Source organism: Capsicum annuum, chromosome 8 (assembly GCF_002878395.1).
Source record: "Capsicum annuum cultivar UCD-10X-F1 chromosome 8, UCD10Xv1.1, whole genome shotgun sequence".
Taxonomy (NCBI): domain Eukaryota; kingdom Viridiplantae; phylum Streptophyta; class Magnoliopsida; order Solanales; family Solanaceae; genus Capsicum; species Capsicum annuum.
The window spans coordinates 37,706,828-37,730,106 of record NC_061118.1 but is presented as its reverse complement, the minus strand read 5'-3'; the positions used below and the strand labels follow the sequence as shown (position 1 = coordinate 37,730,106).

General features: G+C 33.9%; 3 protein-coding genes across 3 annotated transcripts; all 3 read left to right on the top strand.

Annotated features, from left to right (window-relative positions):
- Nucleotides 1-2,647: 2,647 nt before the first annotated feature.
- LOC107857235 (RING-H2 finger protein ATL70) lies at nt 2,648-4,948 on the top strand. Its single transcript, XM_016702167.2, has one exon. The coding sequence runs from the start codon at nt 2,854-2,856 to the stop codon at nt 3,400-3,402; it is 549 nt and encodes a 182-aa protein (XP_016557653.1). The 5' UTR covers nt 2,648-2,853; the 3' UTR covers nt 3,403-4,948.
- Nucleotides 4,949-6,701: 1,753 nt separating this feature from the next.
- LOC107846112 (putative phosphatidylglycerol/phosphatidylinositol transfer protein DDB_G0282179) lies at nt 6,702-17,134 on the top strand. The gene is made up of 4 exons (XM_016690582.2): nt 6,702-7,114; nt 9,587-9,688; nt 15,480-15,637; nt 16,840-17,134. The coding sequence occupies exons 1-4, from the start codon at nt 7,021-7,023 to the stop codon at nt 16,957-16,959; spliced, it is 474 nt and encodes a 157-aa protein (XP_016546068.1). The 5' UTR covers nt 6,702-7,020; the 3' UTR covers nt 16,960-17,134.
- Nucleotides 17,135-19,080: 1,946 nt separating this feature from the next.
- On the top strand, nt 19,081-21,010 carry LOC107846107 (uncharacterized protein At5g39865). The gene has a single exon (XM_016690576.2). It carries the CDS (start codon nt 19,202-19,204, stop codon nt 19,862-19,864), a length of 663 nt encoding a protein of 220 aa, XP_016546062.1. The 5' UTR covers nt 19,081-19,201; the 3' UTR covers nt 19,865-21,010.
- Nucleotides 21,011-23,279: the final 2,269 nt, after the last annotated feature.

The window sequence follows — 23,279 nt, the reverse complement described above, 5'->3', positions numbered from 1 at the left end:
CCCCCCCCCCCCCCCCCCCCCCCCAAAAAAAAGGAACAACAACTACAACAAAATGGTGTGTTAATCGACTAATCGAATTACAAGAAATAACAGATAGTAACAGTAACTGAAGAACAAGAAACTACAAGAGAAATACTACGACTATCAGTATAGAAGGATAAGCAAGACCACAATCTACTTTCTAATAACATTTTATCCTAATTTGTGTCATATCAAACATTTTATGGATTAAATTTCATATATAAATCATGAATGAGTATTTTATTCAAACAAAAAGTGCATTTATTCTGAAATTATACTCTTTAATTTGGAGGTGATTAAACAATTCAATCATTATAGTAGTTAGATTGCAAGTTTGAATTTTTAACAATTTGATTGTACTATTGATGTTGATATCAAAACTAAGTTGTCAAAGTCATATTGACAATATTTAAACTGGTTTTTAGGAATAATCATCTATATTCTTTGAACTACGGTCAAAGTTGTTACAATACAATTCAACTTCACGGGGTCCTTATTATCTCCGAACTCAATTTTAATGTATTTTTAACACCCTTTTGTGTTGATGTAGCCACCTTGCGTGAAGTTAAACATCTGAGGCGCATGAAGAACTGTCATTGTGCTGCGTCAACTAAAAAGGTTGATAAAAATACGCTAAAATTTAATTCGGGGGTGGAGGGAAGCGGGTAATAAGTCCCCATAAAGTTGAAATATGTCGTAACAAATTTGATAATAATAAAGTTGTCAATAGGAACATTTATGTTTAGAATTTATAAAAAGGTTCAAACGTGAAAAAAAAAATGTCTAGCAAATTTCATACACATAACAAATTCTGTATACGAACCTTACTGGTATGAAGTTGTCTTTGTTAGAGAGCACTTTATGTATCAATGTGAATTTTTTTGATGCAAATTTGAGTTTTAATACGGGTATTGGACACGTAATTTTTTTTTAAAAATGAAAAAAGCTTAAATATGCCATCGAACTATTGAAAATGGCTCTCCTCTATGTCATCCATTATAATTTTGGCTCATCTATATCATTGTCTTTAAATGTTTAGCTCATCTATGTCACTGCTGTTATAGAAAAAAGTTCATTTATCTCATCATTTTGCTAGGTGATTTTGCAAATTAATTTTGCTACATGACCTCTAATAAGAGGCCACGTGGTAAAAATGAGTTTACAAAAAACATAATGGTACAAATGAACCTTTCCATAATGATAGTGACATTGATGAGTCAATCTTTCAGTGGAAATGATACAAATAAGACAAACTTATAACGGATAACATAAATGAGTCATTTCTAATATTTCGACGGTCAGCCTTTCCTTTTAAAAAAGGTAATTTATATCCTATAGTTATAAACACTATTATTTTTTGGTGGTTGGAACGTGCAGTGCAATAATTGGATAACTTATTTATTAGTTATTATACAAAAGATATTATTTTACAAATTGAAAAAGTTGAATTATTTTTTGTTAGCTAGAAAGAAAGACGTTAGTCACATGAATCAAACGTTTGAAGATAAGGATATAAAGAGGCAAATCGTTGACATCTCACACCTAACACCCCAACATGAAATGAACTACTTAGAAAAAACTATATAAATGATATTTTATTTTTAATCAAAAGTCTCGGATACAGTCTTAAAAATAAAATCAATCGTTGACATCTCACACCTAACACCCCAACATGAAATGAACTACTTAGAAAAAACTATATAAATGATATTTTATTTTTAATCAAAAGTCTCGGATACAGTCTTAAAAATAAAATCATCTTTCGTAGGTAGGGGCAGAGCTAGAAGGTTATTTGTCGATCAGTGGCGAAGTCAGAATTTTTACTAAAGGGGGTCAGAAGTAAACATATGAACTAGCTGAAGGAGGTCAGTGTCAACTGTCAACTATATGTACATAAAAGACAATTTTAATCATGTATAAATTATAGTATAATTTTTCGTCAAAGGAGGTTCGGATGAATCCCCTGAGCTAAAGGTGGCTCCACTCCTATTGCGAATACGACAGAATTGAGTTACCAACAATTGATGTTGCTATCCTATAATAGACGTTGGGGTAGAGCTAGAAGGTTACTTATGGATACGACAGAATTCAGTTACTAATATTTGATGTCGACGTCGTTATTCTATAATTTGGAACTCCTAAAGTTTGAATTCTAGCTCCGTCTTTGTTGTTAGGGAGCATTTCAGTGGCGAAGCTATACGACCAACGAAGAGTGATCAGTTGGACTCTCCTTGCCAAAAAATTATAAATCTTGTTTATGTAAGTTAAATGTTACTTTTATATATATATATATATATATATATATTAAATCTTGAATATTCTTTGTCAAACTTCTAATCTATCTACTTAACGACTTAGACCTTAAAGTGAAGTTTTTCGATGTAAATTCGAATTTAGTCACTTCTCAAACAAGTACCCAAGTTGCACAGATTCCTCACTTTCGATGCTGCACCCGGATCGAATTCTCCAGAATATATTAATTTTATTAAATTCGACACATATCCATTAATCTTTTTTGAAGAGTCCGAGCAACATAGACGAGTACAAAATATCTAGTGGAAAGCACTATATATATATATATATTCACATGAAGACTCTTGATCAAATACACTTTACGTTTTGCTTTATATATATCTTTCATTGATGATACAAATTTTTAAAGTAATCATTACACGTTGAAGTCCAAATGCACCTTCCCCAATCAAACTTCCCTTTATTATCATATGCAAATAGTTTGACTTACAAAAATCTTTTAGACCATTTCTCATTGTCCTAAAACATCATGGCTAAAAACCAAACCAAAACCACAATAACATCCTCAACATTATCATCATGAATGCCACAGCCTCTAGCCCTGATCCAAACTCCTCGGTCGACGCGTTCCTAGGATCGCATAACATAGGTGGATTCGCCTATGGGATCGGGGTCTCAACTGGCATATTGTTATTGATAACGACTATCACTCTGACGTCCTACTTTTGTACGAGACATCAAACGATAGTAGAGGCCCCGCGGAGGAGGAGGCAACGGAATAATAATAATAATGATGATAATAATGAGGTACAACAAGTGGTTGTTGACGTGGACGTGGGGCTTGATGAGGAAACCCTATCGAGTTTTCCAAAAGTGATGTATTCGGAAGCATGTAAGGATTATTATTCAACAGCAAGTAGTTGTTGTTCAATTTGTTTGGCTGATTACAAGAATAGTGACATGTTAAGACAATTGCCTGATTGTGGTCATTTGTTTCATTTGAAATGTGTGGATCCATGGTTGAGGTTACATCCAACTTGTCCTATTTGTAGAACATCTCCATTGCCAACACCACTATCAACTCCATTGGCTGAAGTTGTTCCTCTGGCAACTAGACCTCTTGGATAAAGTTCCATCAAATTCAATGGCTTTTAGTGTCTGATATCTGTTCTGGAGCTCGATTAGAGGCGAAATAGTGTTCACCGGTCACTTTTCGACACTATTTTTGAGAAATAGTTGATGTCATGGCTGAAGTCAACTAGACCTCTTGGATAAAGGGCCATTCAAATTCAATGGCTTTTTAGTGGCTGATATCCGTTCTGGAGCTTGATTAATTTGAATTTGAGGCGAAATAGTGTTCACTTGTCACTTTTTGACATTATTTTTGAGAAATAGTTGATGTCATGGCTGAAGTTGTTCCTTTGGCAACTAAACCTCTTGGATAAAGTGCCATTCAAAGACAATGGCTTTTTAGTGGCTGATATCCGTTCTGGAGCTCGATTAATTTGAATTTGAGGCGAACTAGTGTTCACCGGTCACTTTTCGACACTATTTTTGAGAACTAGTTGATGTCATGGCTGAAGCTGTTCCTTTGGCAACTAGACCTCTTGGATAGAGTGTCATTCAAAGACAATGTTTTCTTAGGGACTTATATTCACGTTTGAACTCGATTAATCCAGATTTGGGGCGAAACAGCGTTTACTGGCCACTTTTCGGCCCTATTTTTGAAAATATAATTAACATCGTGGGTTTCAAGTTCATAGGCGAAAATCTTGGATATTGTCACGGAGTTTCATATGTGAAATTTGAAACTCCATAATAATGGCTATTTTTTCAATTATAGAGGCTGAAAAGTGGCTATTTTCGGGCCTATTTTTGAAAAATATTTAACATCGTGGGGTTTCAAGTTTATGGGTGAAAATCTTGCATATTGTTACAGTGTTTATATGTGAAATTTGGAAACTCCATAATGGCTATTTTTTCAATTATAGAGGCTGAAAAGAGGCTATTTTCGGACCTATTTTTGAAAAATAGTTAACGTTATGGGGTTTCACGTCCACATGTGAAACTCTAAGATATCGTTATTTAGCTTTATTTTTTAAATTAGAAAACCCATAATAATGGCTATTTTTCAACTATAGAGACTAAAAGTGGCTATTTTGTGAACTTTATCTTGATTCGTCCTGAGAAGTCTTACTTTAGCATGAGTCTACCTACCAAGTATTTCTTATTTCTATCTATATTATAGATTAATTATCTCTTCGTCTAAATTTACATGTATTATATATAATATGTGTCACTAGGAGAAAATAGTTTTCTTCTATAGCCAATTTTTTTTGTTTGGATTCTTTATGTATAATAATCTCCTCATTTTTTTTTTTCTATAATTGCTTATTAATAGTAAAAGAAATACAAATTTAAGTTTCAAGAGGTGCAATCGAATATCATCCATCGAAAAATTATATCATAGTTTATGCGTGATTCTGTGATGTGTCTGTTGATCTTGGAAGTAGGAAAAAAAACAACGGAGTATAGCCGGATTTAGCTCCGGTTTTGAACGTTTGATAGATGATTTGAAGTGAGTTATGCAGATATTATGTTTTCGTATAAGTAATATTATATGTTTGATAATTGGTTAGGAGGTATGTATGAGTTCGTTGATTTTGAGTAATAATATCATATGTTTGATAGAAAAAAAATTATGGTAATGAGAATAATTTGTTTTTAGGTCTCCTTTAATTTTTTGCTTTATAATTTGAATTAGAAAAGGAGAATAGAAATCCTATGTTATATTAAAGTTGGAATGAATATATTAGTATACTATAAGGAGTCGATTTAGTATACGATTTGGAAGTGAGTTATGCAGGTAATAAATTTTGTAGAAGTAATATCGTATTTCTTATTTGATTAGAAAATAATTTATTTAGATATAAAATTGATGTCAAACCGACGGACGAGGTCGGGTTTTTGAGCAAAACTGATGCCGAACAGATACACTCACACTCGTCGGAATTGTGAAATAGATAGATCAAACCGGCCCCGTCCGTCTGCCGCGTATGAGTGTGTTGGCTCGGCATAATGATATATGTATAAGTTACGAGGAAATTTATGTATTAATTTATGCAGATTATAAAGTGAAGTACATAAACTCCTGCTTATTACGTAGACAATCTATTTGAATACAAACATCAATGAACGTTTCTACGAAACTCAAATGTACGATCTATAAATCACACAGAAAATGACTTTACCGCTATTCCAAGACTTTCGTTCAATCAAATTATCTTTTCTTACTAATATAAGAAAAATAAAATCATTCTCTCTCGTTATCGAATCAGTCAAAGTACAGCTCAATACATAAAACATCCAATAGTAACATAATCTTTTTTAAAAAAAAGATGTCTCAAAGGACATGACGCGAACAACCTATTTTAATACAAATATTAAGTGTATTTCTATGAATTAAATCGATAAATTATAAATCACACGAAAATAACTTTACTATGCTTAAATCAACTAATTTATAATTATAAAGTCAACACAACACAGTTAAGAAAAGAATCTCTTTTTCCCAATTTTGTTGGGTATTGTTTGTCCACCTAATAATCTTTATCTTGTCTGATCTCTTTTTCCTAAGTACCTTTCCAAATGTGACCTTTGGAATAAAATTTTGTTTTCATTCCATATTTACATCAAAAAAATTATTATAATTGAATAAATATTTTTTTTTGTTTATATAAACAATGCTACAACTTATAATAATTTATAATTTAATTAACTCTTAAGGCTTGTTCGATATAAAAAAGAATATATATTTAATAGTTAATTTTAAGATGAATCTATCAGATATTTAATTAAAAAAATCATCAAATAATTTATTTTAAAATTATTTATCTCTAATTATAATATTATTTATATTCATATTAAGAGTAATATAAAAATAATTAAAACTGAATTAATTTTAAAATAACCGTTTTCCAATTAAATAAGTAGGACAAACAAATTACTAAATTTATTGATTTATATGAACCCCAGATTCTGCTAAGTATTTTAGCATATGATACTAACAATACTTATCCACTATTATCGTAATATACATCTTAAAAAATAATAAATAATAAAAATAATTTTACTATATCTTTTTTTTAATATAATAAATTTTATGCTTGAAATTAGTGATAGACCATTAATTAGTAAATAAAAGTAAAATATGATTGATCTTTCAAACTCACCTCGTTTGACAGAGTGTGTTAAAAAATTTAATGATTACATTATCTTTGTATATTATTAATATCTTATTTTATACAACTTTTCATATTATATATTAATAATACTTACATTATTTATATACTTTATTGGGTATTAAAGAATATATTACTAAAAACGTAAATATTTATGGTATTAGTAATACAAATAGATTTTAATGCATGCATGTATTAATATGGTTAAAATCACAAGTCTCTCCAAAAATCTTTTGGACATTCTTTTTAACTTTCTACCATATTTTTATAGAGGATATTTTTTAAAAAAAATTATGTAATTTATATTATTTTTAATACATCAAATTAAATACTGCATAATAAAATAATATAATTATTAACATAAATATTATTAACACAGGTATTATTAATATATAATATTTTAAGTTTTGGTTAAATAGGAGATTTGTTGGGTATTTTATTTAATACTTTAACAGTTTCCCTACATATTCTCTCATCCTATCTTTTTTGCTAATTGCTTCAATCAATGGCAATGAAATTCTTCCTTGTTATTCTTCTTGTCTTCCCATGTCTTCTTTCTCCTTTTACTTCTGCTGAATCCACTGATTTCGAATATTGCAGTAAGTGTTTCTCTATTTTTTTTTTTGTTAAAAATAAAGAAAATTGGTTTGTTTGACTTCTGATGTAGTTTTTGTTGAATCTTTTTGTTTTATTGTTTGATCAATCTGTTTTGTAGATACCCATTTTTGATTCTTGAATTCTAGCGGCTTTACTTTTTTTATTTTTTTATTTTTTATAGCATATGTTTTTTGATGATTTATTTAAGCAGAGGGTTTATAGGAAATACCCTCATTGTTATTTGGAAAAATAACATAAACATATACCTTTAATTTATCATATTTACACAAATTTCTATCCTTACAAAAATCTCAACTAATTATGTACAGACTCATAATTGAAAAAAAATATTAGCCATAGCTAATTATGTATCTTTGCAAAGAAAAAAAATGTCGGGTCTATCGGAAACAACCTCTCTATTTCTTCGGAGGTAGCGGTATGGACTGCGTACATTTTACCCTCCCCGACCCCACTTTGCGGGAATACACTGGGTTTTTTGTTGTTGTTGTTGTTGCAAAGAAAAAAAATGTATCTTTGTTGGTTGTATTATGTATCTCGACATACTCAAAATCAGGAAAAATGTATCGGGAGCTATTTATGTATCTTTACAAAGAAAAAAAAATGTATCTTTAGAAAAATGTATTCGTTGGATTATTATGTATCTCAACAGACTCAAAATCAGAAAAAATGTATCAACAACAACAACAATATACCCAGTATATTCCCACAAAGTGACAGAAAAAATGTATCACGAGCTATTTATTATGTATTTTTACAAAGAAAAAAATATATCCTCGCTGGATGTGTCAGGAGACCCAAAATCGAGATTTTCAGTAATTATGAAAAATGTCGAGATTTTCTGTAATTAATGTTCAAACTGTCTGGATTTATGTTGTTTGTGATTGCTATTTTTGGTCTGAAAATTTCATAGCTGCTATAGTGAGGTATTGTTGTTATATATGTGTACTGACATTTTATGTTTAGATTTCCTTTTAACTGTTATTAACAAAGGTATGTAAAATTAAAAAGAGTTTGAATATAAAAAATGGCAACATCGGGAGTCTTTCCTCGTGAAGTTATGACATTACTGATGTGCAGCGAGTAAATACATTTTTTTCCTTCAAATTAGATATTCGTACTTGAAATTTACTATGCCCAGGATGCTAATGATGTTTATCATAAATGTTTTGGTAGTTTAGTTTGTGCGTGATATATTTCTTTCAAAATATTATTGCATAATATTTGAGTTATGGCCATTATAGAGGGGCAATTTTATAAAGAAAGTACGACTATAATGAGCGCGTTGTTGTTATAGGTAGAATGCTGTTATAGAAAAGTAAAATATAACATAAGAATTCGGTTCTGGTTCTGGAGAAAGTCATGTTGCTATAATGAGGACCGTTAAAGAGAGGTTTGACTGTACAAGCTTAGTTTTGTTTGTTTGTTTTCACCCTTGATTTTCTGTTGAATCTGTTTGATGGATGCCTATATATGACTATATATAATATATAAAATAAAAGGATGTCTTTTTGACATTATTTCTCATGGATCAATTTAGACTACGTACCAGCTCAAATTTTGATGGGCTGAGTTAATAAACGGATGGGTCAATAATCATCTCAAACTTGGTTGTGTTATGATTCCACGGACTAATATTTCCACCTGTACAGATAGATACACATTTTGTTTTTTTGACTTTTAAGGTTTTTCTTTTAGTATTTTGTGCTATCTGATTTTGGCTGATTTGTTGTGTTTGTTTCTGTTTCAACTGACGATTTTCCTGATATTGTTCTTGTGTTTGGTGATTGATTTGTTGTGTTTTTTTCTTTTCTTGTACTGTCTTGAAATTATCTCCTTTGGTAGAGTTGGAAGCTTGTAAAAGCTTAGTTTGGTATAAATTCATGTTGGGTTCAAGCCTTGGAAACAGTCTCTGGCAGAAATGCAAGGTAAGGTTGCGTACAATACACCCTTGTGGTGGGGCCCTTCCCCGAATCTACGCGTAGCGGGAGCTTTAGTGCACCGGGCTGCCCTTTATCTACATACTATACATGTTAAGCTATAAGTTGTACTTCATGAAGAAAGTGCTACATCATTCTTGATAATTTAAAAAAAAAAATCATTTTTAAACTCTCGTGAAGCAAAAAGTACACCAACTCAGGAAGGAGTATAGAATTTGTTCTAGATTGTTAAAGATAGTATCTTTGTATTTGGAAGCTAAGTTGCTCGGACTCTCCAAAAATTTGCCGCACCTGTGTCGGATCCTTAAAAAATGCACTACTACTTTTGAAGGATCTGACAAGCACCCGATGGCATTTTTGAAGAGTCTGAGCTACATAGTTTGGAAGGCACTTTTGGCCGAAGTTGAGCATCTCTGAGTTTCTTTCCACTATTATATCTCTTGGTATTGAGGAAACTTTATTATAGATAAATCTGATATTATACCAGCTGATGGAATTGTTTTTTCGGGTTTGCAGATAAAAGGGCCAATTATGATGTGAAGGTCAGTGAAATAGATATAACACCCTATCCTGTTCACGGAGGTAAAACGACCACATTCAGTATTAAAGCAAAAACAGGTATGAACTAATTGCTTATCTGTCTCTTTTTTTTGTTTGAGATTATTGCATTTTATATGCTTAAAATTGGAAAAGGTAATAAAAGTAGGGAACATACAATTTCATGTTATTGCTGGAGAAGAAACTACGTCTAGTACACCTGTTCTATATAGCACTCAACATGTTATTGCTGGTGGAGAAATTATGTCGAGTACACTTCTTGTATATAGCGCTCAAGTCTTTGAAGCTTTTGTCGTATTTTACACTTTTGTCCTTCTTCTTCGCTTTTCTTTCCCTCTTTTTGAACCAATCACTTTACTAGCGGTTAAACTTTATACTAACATGGATATATTTACGATGGTGTTAGAAACTTGGATCCTTACCTTTCGTTTCTGTTTTATTTTTCATCCTCCTTATCTTTCATATTCTGGAAAGAGTTGACAAACAAGGCCCGGGATAAAAAGCATAACTTCCCTTGAGAAGTTCAACTTTTGACCTTTTATTTTTTCTTATATTGTTTGACAATATGTGTGTGTCTATATTGATGAGTGTGCGCACGCTGAGATAGTTATGTTAAACTTAGTGAGTAAACTCTCTTTACATAGCATTTTGCAAGAGACGTGATTTACCTATATGGACTCGGACTTCACGTATTTTTCTTGTGATTGTGTTGTAAATTGAGAAAAATAAAACAGCCTAGTTTGTGAAGGATTATAGTACTTGGGGACCGTTTGGAACGTTGGATAAGGTGGAATATCCCAGGATTGAGTACAATACTAATTATATATCATGTTTGATTGATGGTATAAATTTATCCCGGGATTGATTATACCATTAACCAAACATGGTATAAATCTAATTCCAAATTTAGTCTTGGGATATCCCACCTTATCCCATCCAACATAGGATTAGATTATCCCACCTCCCATATACTCCCAAGATAATTTAGTCTGCGTACCAACCGACCCCTGAGGGTCTCTTTTTACTTATCGAAAGAACCTAAGACAACAATAAGTTTATAAATATTTTATAATGAATGTTGTTCTCAATTTACTGATTTAGCTTCTTCACCTTTTGAAAAATCAGATGGATTTGCTTGTTAAAGAGTTCTTCTTATTTTCCCTCTACCAAACATAGGCCCTGAGATTGATTTGAGATAAAATACCTTCCTATCGTGCTCCCTTAATCAAGTCATCATTGAGATAAAGTCATCTGCAGTGAGGTTGCGAGAATTCCTAATCAAAGATCCTTCAAGCAAAGAAGTCAGTAGCTCCTGATCAAGGACGAAAATTTTTGAATATGATCAAGATAGTTCTTATGAAACTTTTAACATACTGGAAATTAGTGTTGTAGAATGATATTTTTGTAGAATTTTGATGACGATACATTGAATGACTAATAGCCTGTATGGCGAAGCTTTTGGGAAGCCGAAAGTGTTCTTTTTTTGGGGTGCTTATTTTAGAGTGTTGGGGTGTTTGATCAAGCTTTTAGGAAAAAAGTGCTTTCGAGTACTCAGTAGTTGCTGAATTTTTATTTTTTTTCTCTGGAAGCAATTTAGAACATTAGCTAAGCACAAACTGATGTTTTAAGACAGTAATATTGACAAAACCTGCTTATAAATTAATTAGCCAAACACAAATTGTTACTTTCCGATAAAACACTTCTGACAAAAAGCACTTTCAAAATAAGCAGTCTTTTGAAGCTTGCCCAAACATGCTATAACTTCGGAATTTCAAAAAATTAAACACTACGAAATAGATAAAGCAGTTTCAGCTTTGGTCCTAGTTTCCTGTGAAAAATGAGAGTGAAATTGAACACGATCCTTGCAGTTAGTCAATATACTGCGTTGGTTGGATTCTCGAGGGAGCAGAATTGTTCTCCAAATGTAATCCAATGTTAAGAGAGTTGCATTTAAAGAAACTTCAGTAGGTGTAGAAAAAATAAATAAAGAAAGAAATGGTAGAGGGGCTTGGATGGAGTTTCTATGGATACGACCAATCAACAGCATGAGGACATGTATTTTTTAACCCGAGGGAAAGCTGATCATATCACGGTAAATCTGATTTTCATTTGTTTTTTTAGTTCTATTAGCTTACCAGCCTTCAGAATGCAACTTCCTGTTGCTATAGTGTACTAGTTTTCAATCTAGGTGTTTGCTTTCTAAGATTTTTTAGGACTTCTCTTATTTTGCTTTTTTGAGTTTGCTCATCGAGAAGAAGTAGTGATCGCAGTTTGTTGAGGATTCAACCTTTTAATAAGAGCCTTTTTCTTGTAAGCAGTTTGACTGCTCAACAAGTATTCAGTTAACTTTAAGGTTCCTTTTTCTAAATGTAACTTTTTGGGTCATCTCCCTTTGGCTTGTACTTTTTTTTTCTGTAAGGACCTTTAGGTTTTCTAGATCAGCCGGGATTAAAAGATTTCTCCTTAATTTTGCTCTAGCAAAGTAAGACTTTGAAGTTAAACCCGTCTTCGGATGTATACATGGGATTAGTTTTGGAAAAGCTGCACTTTGTGTTATCCAAGAGTTCATCCTCTTCTATGAAAAAGTTAATCTTGTGATGTTGCAGGTTCTCTTCTTTTGGTGTACGGCTTGTATATGGGGTTTCCCCGGCTGTTAATAAAATTATTTACCTTATAAAAAATAGAGTTAGACAAATACCTTACATTCATTTAACATGTTGCTGAAGTTTCTTGTCACTCTACCTTCGGATTGGTGGTTGTAGTTCTTTCTTATCGCCAATTGTATTTTCTTTTGAAATATAGTTCTTTCTTATCGCCAATTGTATTTTCTTTTGAAATATCAACTTAATCGTGATTGAAGATAGTTGGAGGACTAAATTAGTTGTTTACAACACCGATTTTTGGAACATTGACATAGATCAGTTGTCTAAAAGGCAGTATGTTTCATGGATGGACCCAGTCGTTCTACCTTCAGATTGATGGTCACGGGTTTTTGCTGTAAATGGCCTTGCAATCAAAGCGGACCCATGTATATGGGTGGGGATGCACAAGCACCCGTTAACTTCGGAAAAAATTCTATATATGTATGTGTATATATCTTGAGAACTAATATATATTTATGTGTGCACCCTTATAAACACAACTGCACTTGGAGCTGTGGTTGAAGCTGTTGCTTCCTCAGCTGTGACCCTAGTTTGTTTCTTCCTACGTGACACCTTTTGATTACTTTTTTTCTTGTTTCAATTTAAACTTTGAAGGTCTTCTATATCAAAAAATTAGTAAGGACAAATCCGAGAATCAAACCTGCGTCGGTTTGCTTAATTTGCACACCCTTAACCACTGAGCTATTACTTTCAATCGTTTCAATAGAGTTAAATCTTACGTACTAGCTAGAATCTATATTTGACCTATATACTGGTGTCTTCGACACTACTCACACGACTAGTGACCAGTTGGATACGACATTATCCTCAGTTGCCATTGGAAGTTTCTTTTTTTTTTTTTTTAAAATAAAACTAATCTGGGAGAGAGTGGTCGAGGTGAGGCTGAGACGGATAGTGTCTATTTCGGAAAACCAGTTCGGATTTATGCCCGGCCGCTCGACGACGGAGGCAATCCACCTGGTACGGAGGTTGGTGGAGCAGTATAGGGAGAGGAAGAAGGACCTGCACATGGTGTTTATCGACCTGGAGAAGGCTTACGACAAAGTCCCCAGGGAGGTGCTTTGGAGATGCTTGGAGGTGAGTGGAGTACCGCTGGCATATATCAGAGTAATTAAGGATATGTATGATGGAGCGAAAACCCAGGTGAGGACGGCGGGAGGAGACTCAGAGCATTTCACTGTCCTGACAGGATTGCATCAGGGATCTACTCTTAGTCCCTTTTTGTTTGCGTTGGTGATGGATGTGTTGACGCGGCGTATTCAAGGGGAGGTGCCGTGGTGTATGCTTTTTGCAGACGATGTAGTTCTTATAGATGAGACTTGAGGGGGTGTGAATGACAAATTAGAGGTGTGGAGGCAAACTCTTGAGTCTAAAGGGTTCAGGGTGAGCAGAAGCAAGACAGAGTATGTGGAATGCAAGTTTAATGACGTGGGGCGGGAGAATGAGGTAGTAGTGAAGCTGGAAGCGCAGGAGGTATGTAAGAGGGATAGGTTCAAGTATCTTGGGTCCGTGATCCAGAGTAACGATGAGATTGACGAGGATGTCTTGCACCGTATTGGGGCGGGATGGATGAAGTGGAAACTCGCGTCGGGGGTGCTGTGTGATAAGAAGGTGCCGCCCAAGCTTAAAGGCAAATTCTACAGGGTGGTAGTCCGTCCGGCCTTGTTGTATGGAGCGGAGTGTTGGCCAGTTAAGAACTCCCACATCCAAAAAATGAAGGTGGCAGAAATGCGGATGTTGCGCTGGATGTGTGGACTGACTAGAGGGGATAGAGTTCGGAATGAGACTATCCGGGAGAAGGTTGGTGTGACTTCAGTGGAGTGCAAGATGCGGGAAGCACGATTGAGATGGTTCGGACACGTGAAGAGGAGGGGCATGGATGCCCCGGTCCGTAGGTGTGAGAGGCTAGCGTTGGATGGTTTTAGGCGGGGTAGGGGTAGGCCGAAGAAGTACTGGGGTGAGGTGATTAGGCGGGACATGGAACAGTTACAGCTCACTGAGGATATGACACTAGATAGGAAGGTCTGGAGGACGCAAATTACGGCAGAGGATTAGGGCCAGTTTGGGTCGCTAGTGTAGGGAATTACTTGGTGGGGGTTTTATTCTTGTTATGATTCCGTGTTCCGTGTTCCATGTTGTATTACGAATCTGTGTGCTTTCCTCTGCTTTCCTCTGTTTTATATTACTTATGGGTGCCGTATTTATGTTATGTAATCTGCTTCTGTGCTTTACTATGTGTTTGTGTGGTATCTCGTGCCTTGAGCCGGGGGTCTATCGGAAACAGCCTTTCTACTTCATCAGAGGTAGAGGTATGGACTGCATACATCTTACCCCCCCAGACCCCACTAGGTGGGAATACACTGGGTTTGTTGTTGTTGTAAAAATAAAACTGATAACTTAATTGGAAGTTTCTCTAATGCTTGTGTTAAGATAATGGTGTCCCTGAGGTCTTCAAATCTTGAGTTCGCCTCTGCTTGCAGTAGCTGTTAAGTGAGGTGTCTGTATTAATGCTGTCTGATCTTGAGAAGTTGCAAAAAAAAAAAAAAGAAAAAAACGAACTTTATTTTGGCCTCATAAATCCAACTCCTAAGAGTCCAAGACTGTTAAATTTGTGCTTAGCAAGTCCCGTGGAATTAGTCGAGGTGCGCGAAAGCTGGCCTGGACACCACGGTCATCAATAAATAAATAAATAAATAATTTTGTGCTTAGCAAGACTAAAGTCCAAGGTAATGACATGCGTGTTTCTTGGTTGGATGCATAGTATTGCCAGATTCTATTTTTATGTGGAGTAAGCAGTAAAAATCTCATGTTGTGATGAGAACTGATCACTAATATATGTTACCAATCTGATGTATGGTAGCAAATTTTGTCTAGCCTATGGTTTGTTCATCATATCTAAGGATTCTTTCTTGAGGCACAGGTGCCGCCAACCGTTTATGGACTACTGAATTTGTTATGCATGGATGTAAATGCTAAGTTTATTATAAATAGCTGCACTGGGTTCACTTTTTAATGTTCGTGGAGTAAATGGCTCTGCAATTCCTTCAAAAGTAGCTTTTGCTTTCATATGACCAGTGGGATTGACATGGTCTACTAGTTTTTCAGCTCCCGTTCTGGACAGGAAAAAGAAGTTTTAAAATATGGTTGAAAGTTCTCTTTTTGACTAGAATAATGAATCGTCCTTGCAGGTAAGAATCTCACTGGAGGAAAGCTGGTGATTGATGTCAACTATTTGTTCTTTCATGTCCACCATGAGGCCATTGACCTTTGTAATGAGACATCTTGCCCAGCATCCGGTGATTTCGTGATTTCTCACTCACAAGCCTTGCCTGGATTTACTCCACCTGTGAGTCAACTATCTGATTTAGTTTTGATCTATCCATATTATTATCTGTTGCTACCTCCATTCTGCATAAGTTTTCTTAAAACAACATACTCATCTCTCCACTTATTGAGCTGCTTAGCTCTTACTGTATTACAAGTCTTCAAGTCGTAGTCTTCTGTGCCTCTTTGGGAAAGGAGTGGGGTCTAGTTCTGGGATAATGGAAAGCTAATGGGGTCCCGGGGCTTTGGTGTAGTGGCAAGAGAGCCGCACATGATGTGAGTTAGGTCCATGTCGTAAGTTTCGAACCTTGCCACAAACAAAATCTTGATATTAAGGGGAGAAAGGTAGAAGGTCAGGCCATTATACACCAAAAGTTAAAAACTATGTGCTATGTCCCCCGGGGAAGAAAAGTGATCTAAATAGAAAAAATAAGCTATCGTTTGAGTACAGCCTTTAGATTTGGTTCTCTTTTTGCTTGCCATTTTTGTCGATTTTGTTGCTTTTTGCTTCTATTATTACACTTCATCGTTTTCAGGAGGAAGCCTTCTAGAAATTAGACCCACATTCAAGGTCGGTGCAGTACGTTTTTTTTCTGTCGATAAAAACCATCCAGTATATTGTAATTGCATGAAGATGCTTTTCCGATTACATTTTCTTATATTTGTTCAATGGTTTAGACGATGCTTTTCCGGATTGCCACTACTTCATATTTATTAAGGGTCGTTTGGTTGCTAGTTTGGTAGCTGGTTAGGAGGTAAGCATTCATGTAAAAAATGAATACGGTGATTGGTTTGCAATTTAGAAATCCGCATAACTAATACATGCATAAGTTATGAGGGAGTCTATGTATTATCTTATGCAGGATAGAAGGTGGAATAACTAATATACGATTAACTAAACCCTACATAAAATAGCACACATATTCCCTCGTTACTAATCCCTACATTACTAGTACCGGCATAACTCTAACAAGCTACCAAACAACCCCTAATTGTTCAAATACTGATTTACATATCATGATCACACATTACTAGTAGCGGCATAACTCTAACAAGCTACCAAACGACCCCTAATTGTTCAGATACTGATTCACATGATCAGCTGTCTTTGTTTGGTGTTCCCGGTTTAAATTGGGAGAAAATCTTGCTGCCTTTAACCATACAACTACGTCTGAGTCCCATACATTAAGCATACTGAAATGTTTTATTCTTTTAACATATCAGGGATCATACACTCTGACAATGAAGATGATGGATGAAAAGAATGAGCAACTGTCATGCATAAGTTTTAGCTTCAGCATTGGGTTTTTCGATGAATCCCAGGCATTGGCAGCATCTAGCTAAGTGGTCGAAGAATCTAGTCATAATAAATAATGGTTCTCTAACACTCTCTCTGGTTAATGTATAACACTCGTATTGTGTGGTCTGTTGCTCTTTCTTGTACCTCTTTATACAGTAATACCGATACTGCTGGCTTTCTCAGAGATGCAAGAAAACTGTGTTTCTTTGTCCTCGGTGATATACTGCGTATCTTTTGCCTATTAAGCCTGAAGGGAGTGTTTCCTGTTGCATCTCAGAGTTTTCGGAATGAACTTGAGGTCTTGGTTATGAAAAGAACTTTGGTAGGTAGCGCTTTCCCTTTTAATGGATCTTACGTGTTGCAAATCCAAAACAGTCGAGGTCCTAATGTGGGTACCTGACACCGTGTGGACAACCAAGACGAAAAAAGTCCCGCGCTATTATAGGGCAAAAGATTTGTTGCTCCTGCTGTTTGGCTTGTCTAGTTGAGATTACATAAGGTTCTGAACTCTATGAATAATAGTCTCTATTAGCTGCCTCCACTTAAACGCCGGACGAGGTTTGAACTCATGACATGTTCTTTCTTAATGGACTCTTTTAGCCTTCTCCACTTAAACGTCAGACAAGGTTTGAACTCGTGACATGTTCTTTCTTAATGGACTTTGTGTTCGTTCTTGATGGACTCTTTTAGCCTTCTCCACCTAAACGTTAGACAAGGTTTGAACTCGTGACATGTTCTTTCTTAATGGACTTTGTGTTCTTTCTTGATGAACTCTTTTAGCCTTCTCCACTTAAATGTCAGACAAGGTTTGAACTCGTGACATGTTCTTTCTTGATGGACTCTTTTAGCCTTCTCCAATTAAACGCCGGACAAGGTATGCATTTGTGACTTGTTCTTTCTTAATGGATTCTTTTAGCCTTCTCCACTTAAACGCAGTCAAAGTTTGAACTCGTGCCATGTTCTTTCTTAATGGACTCGCTTAACCTTCTCCACTTAAAATGCCAGACAAGGTTTGAACTCGTGACATGTTCTTTCTTTTTTCGACATCGTGTATTGTGTGCTCTTATTATCCCTTCAAAGACTTGAATACCTATATCTCATCCATTGGATGCTCATTGATTTTTTTTATGAGAAGAGAACAATAACATCCAAAAGAAACTATTGATTGTGTTTCTAGTTAGCTTGTTCAATCAACATCATATAAGGGGGAATTTGCTTTATGGCTTTTTGACTTGTCGAGAACATGTCATGCTCAACAAGTCAAAAGGTGTTTTTGAGTCCACTATTATTGCTTTATATCCTCCAAAACTTTCCAACTGATAAAAAGAAATTGCTTTTGCACCCTTTGTGGTTGTATTATTGCTTGTGGCACACCTTGTCCCCTCTCCTCAATTTGGTCCCATTTGCACCTTCTACTTTGTTGTTACACCTCTTCATTTCCATATGAGGGCGGATTCAAGATTTTAACTTAATAAGTTCGACGTTAAGGTTTGTAAAGATTTTGCTATGCGCAGGGTTCGAGGAAGGACCCCAATTGTACGCAGTCTTACGTGGCTGTTTTCAAGGCTTGAACTCGTGACCTTCTGGACACATGACAGTAACTTTACAAGTTACAACACTAAATTCGTTCTAGTTTTAAAATTGGTGGTTCAAATCTTACATTGATTTGTTGATTTTAGCATGTATATTATGCTCCACATTAAAGTTACTGGGATCGCACGAACCTATTCTCATGGTAAAATTATCATTCGCAATGCTTGAAATAGTAATAAATAAGAATCTGACCTTTATAAGTTCGAGTTTGGGATTCTACCACTATTTAGTTACATATATATTGGGTCTGAGCCAAAGATAAAGGTCCACCTCGATTGTTGTGTGTGGTAAATTACGAAGAAGTTTTTCACATCTGGTTATGAATTTAGGATTTTAACTTAATGCGTCCGACCTTCAAGGTTCTTAACACTGAACTTCGTCATAGATTTTCTTCTTTATATTCTGAACCCCTTTAGCGAAAATCTTGACTTCAACATTGCTCTTGAACATGTTTTTTTTCTTTTTTTTTTCTAGGTATGATTGTCAATTTTAGTTATCATCATTAACAAGTTCAAAAAGCTACAAACAAATAGCCTTTTTTGTAGCTTTTTCAACCACTAACTATAGAAAAGTCCCTATCAATTCCCCTTTCATATCAATAATACCTTCAAATTTTGGTTGTAGACAAAAGTGTTACTCAATTCTTTTCTTTGTGAAAACTAATATATCTACAAGAGAAACAAACAAAGTAAAATGAAATCCCTTCCAACATTAGTTTTCCAAGTAAATCATCCAACCAAACACTTCCCAAGTCAACTAACAACACACACACAACATGACAATGGTAATATGTTTTGTCAAAACATTAGCTTTGATCTTTCAAATGATGTTGATCATGAGAAAATAGACACCATGGATGAAAACAAAGGCTTGTCTGATTTCGAATACAAGTGTCCACCGGGAGGACAAGACGCGGTCATTTTCTACACCACGAGCCTTAGAGGGATCAGGAAGACATTCGAGGACTGCAGTATGATCCGGTTCTTAGTAGAAAGCTTTGGTATTGTCTACTACGAGAGGGATGTGTCCTTACACATCGCGTATAGAGATGAACTATGGCGGATTCTTGGAGGAATAAGAGTAGTCCCTCCAAGATTGTTTGTTAAAGGAAGACACATTGGTGGTGCTGATGAAGTTGTTGGACTTCATGAACAAGGGATTTTAAAGAAACTGTTACATGGGATACCTTTGATTTCTTCAAAGTTTCCATGTAAAGTGTGTTGTGGGATTAGATTTGTCATGTGTTTGAGTTGTCATGGATGTTGCAAGATCACTGATCAAGATTCTAATGGATATCGAATTCGATGTCCAAAATGTAATGAGAATGGATTGATCAAGTGTCCTGTTTGTAACTAATTCTTGTGCCATGATGCTCTTGTAAATATAGTGTCTCATCCTTATGTTAGCGTACGATACACCCTTGTGGTGGGGCCCTTCCCCGGACACCGCGCATAGCGGTAGCTTTAGTACACCAGGCTGCCCTTTTTATCCTTATGTTAGAGGACATGTGAAAGGGCGTTGGAGCTTTGGTAAAGTTGTTTCTGTGTCACCTATAGGTCATGAGTGTGAGCCGTGGAGCCACTGGTGTTTGCTTGCGTAAAAGGTAAACTACCTACAATAGTGGCGGAGCCAGGATTTTCACTAAGGGGGTTCATAAGTGAACAGACGAACTAACCGAAGGAGGTTCAACATCTACTATATATACATAAAAAATAATTATAACCATGTATATATTACATAATCTTCTGCCCGAAGGGTGTCCGGACGAATCCCCTGGCCCAAGAGTAGCTCCGCCCCTGAACCTACATTACACTCTCAGGAGTGTGACCCTTCTGCGAACTCTAAATGAATGTGAAATGCTTCGTGCATCGAATCCATTCATCATTGATCAAGTGTCCTGTTTGTAGATAATATTTGTGCCATGTTCTTGTAAATATAGTATCTCATCTTTATGTCGAGGACATGTGAAAGGAAGCGTTGGAGCTTCGGTAAAGTTGTTTCTGTGTCACCTATAGGTCATGAGTGCGAGCCGTGGAGCTATCATCTTTATGTTGAGGACATGTGAAAGGAAGCCTTGGAGCTTCGGTAAAGTTGTTTCTGTGTCACCTATAGGTCATCAGTGCGAGCCGCGAAGCCACTGGTGTTTGCTTGCGTCAAGGTAAACTACCTACATTACATTCTCGGGACTGTGGCCCTTCTTCAAACTCTACATGAATGTGAAATATTTCGTGCACCGAATCCATTCATCACTAATCAAGTGTCCTGTTTGTAGCTAAATTTGGTGGCATTTTCTTGTAAATAACTAAATATTGTATTATATTTATTTTAATAAAGTTATTCATAGCGTCACCTATATTACACACTTCGAAGTTTGACCCTTCTTCAGACTCTATATGAACGTGAAATGCTTTATGCATCGAGGTGTCATTTATATTGGACTATGTGTAACTATTTTTATAATTGACTTAGAATAATTGTTAATTATTACTTCAATTATTTGAATATTTATTGATTGGTTTTTGACAATTAAATTTATTTTTCTTTTAAAATTTTGCAATCGTTAATGCAGATGATCCCACTAAGATCATAAACAAGGATATTATGTTATTGTCAAATTTTAGTGTGTTGAATCAACAAATTTTATTATTGTTTGTCTATATGTTCGGTATTATTTTTTATTTGATTATCAAGTTTTAATATTTTTTTTTTTTAAATGAAACTTATCAATCATTAATTTGTGGGAGAAATTTTTAAAAACTATCATAATTTTTATTTATATTTGTATAAAGGCAAAAAATCTTCAAAGCACACAAAATCATACTTTCTAGCATTAGCTTTTAGTATTTACAAATTAAAATAATTAAATATTTATTGCTTTTATAGGTTACGCTTTGATTTTCATTGATTTAAGTTTGTCTAATATTTTTCTTAACTAAGCATTGACTTGGTACTATCAATTTATCCAACTCTAATAAGAAATAAATGGAGAATAAAATAAATTTTATATGAAATCTTTTTTTGATGTGTTAATTTTTTTAAAAAACTATTTAAAATGAGTTATATCACATATTAGTTGATAACTACACATATCAATATCATTTTTGTATATATGAAAAACTTAATTTCTTATGTTTACATTTTCAAATTTGATAAGAAGTTGTAGTTGTGGTAACACTACGTTACATTTTAGTATGTAATATGATAGAATTTTGGTGTTAATTAAATTGGTAAGAACAATTATTTTTACACATTGTCAAAAAGGAATACACTCTTTTGCATATGAAAAATATTTCATTACACGTAATAGTTGAAATATGATTTCAAAAAATTTCAAAACAACAAATCAAATCAAATTAGATTATTTAGAAACAAGAGGGGTCCTCGGGTATAATGAAAAAAAGAAAAAGTACTTTTCAAATAAGAGAGGAAGAGTGTATCAAAAGATAAAAAATTTAAAATTAGTTGAATATAATCTGAAACAAGACATCAATATTTATATAAATGTAAATCGTTTTATTAAGAGTAAAATGATAAGTTTAAATTTAAATTATTGTTAAATATTAAGAAAAATATTATCTTTTTTTTATTGATCAAATAATAAGTGTATCACATAAATTAAAACTATGGGATCATAAGCTAAGTTAGATATTGTGATTAAAATTATCATGTCTCAATTTAAAGATGAGGACCATGAGTTAAGTTTGTGATATTTTATATTAAAATTTCACAAATAGACAACAAGAAGTTATAGCAAAACAATTTGTTTATCGGGTAAACGGGTCGGTTATTTTAAGGGAAAATTAACTAAATAAACTTATTAGATTGTTTATCAAGTTATAGCAAAACTTTTTAGTTTTCAAGTTATAGCAACTTTTTTTAAAAAAAAAAGTACTTAAAAATAATTTTTTCATTTTCTAAAAAATACAAAAAAGTAATTACTGAAAAGAAAAATAAAGATTTAATACAACTAATATACAATATTCCTTCCTTAAATGTAGTTATCCTTAATTATTGATATCAATCCAACCCCAAATCCCTCTAACCGTTTTTCTTTTCTCCTATTTTAAAGCTCCCATTAAGAGATTCCATCTTCATACACTATCTTCTTTTTCTACATGATTTACTTTTTTTCAGTAAATCAAATTCGTAATTTTCGTTTCTTTTATGCAATTGTTGAGAATTATTTTGTGAAAGAAAATCAAACATAAGTAATTCTTGTGTTATAAAAATATGAATTTTGATAATTTGCATTCAATCATGATAGTCATGGAGGGAGATGAGATTCGTCAAGTATGTTACATTATTTAGCAAATTGATATTTTGCAATCAAACGTATTTAAAGAATTAAATAAATTTTTTATGTGTTTCTTAAATTTTTTATTGTTAAAATATTAAATTAAAGTATTGTTCCAATTTCATTAACATATAAATGACTTTTTCTTCCAAAAATAATATTCAATCTATGATTTCATAATTCAATCATGTTTCATACATTAATCGTTTTCCATAATGTTATTTTGATTGCTTTGAGTAGAATAATTTCGGTATAGTGTTTATTTTGTTTTATTATTTTATGTATGTTGAAATATTGAATTTTCATATTTTCAAATTATGAAATTTCAAATAATTTCTACTAATGGACTATGTAATATATTTACAGGGAGACCTAAAGATTTTGCTGTAGAGGGATTATATAAGATGCAAATTCAAAGTATAGAGGATTGGTTAATGCAATATCAAAATAGTTGAAGACTGACATTACTTCAATCCA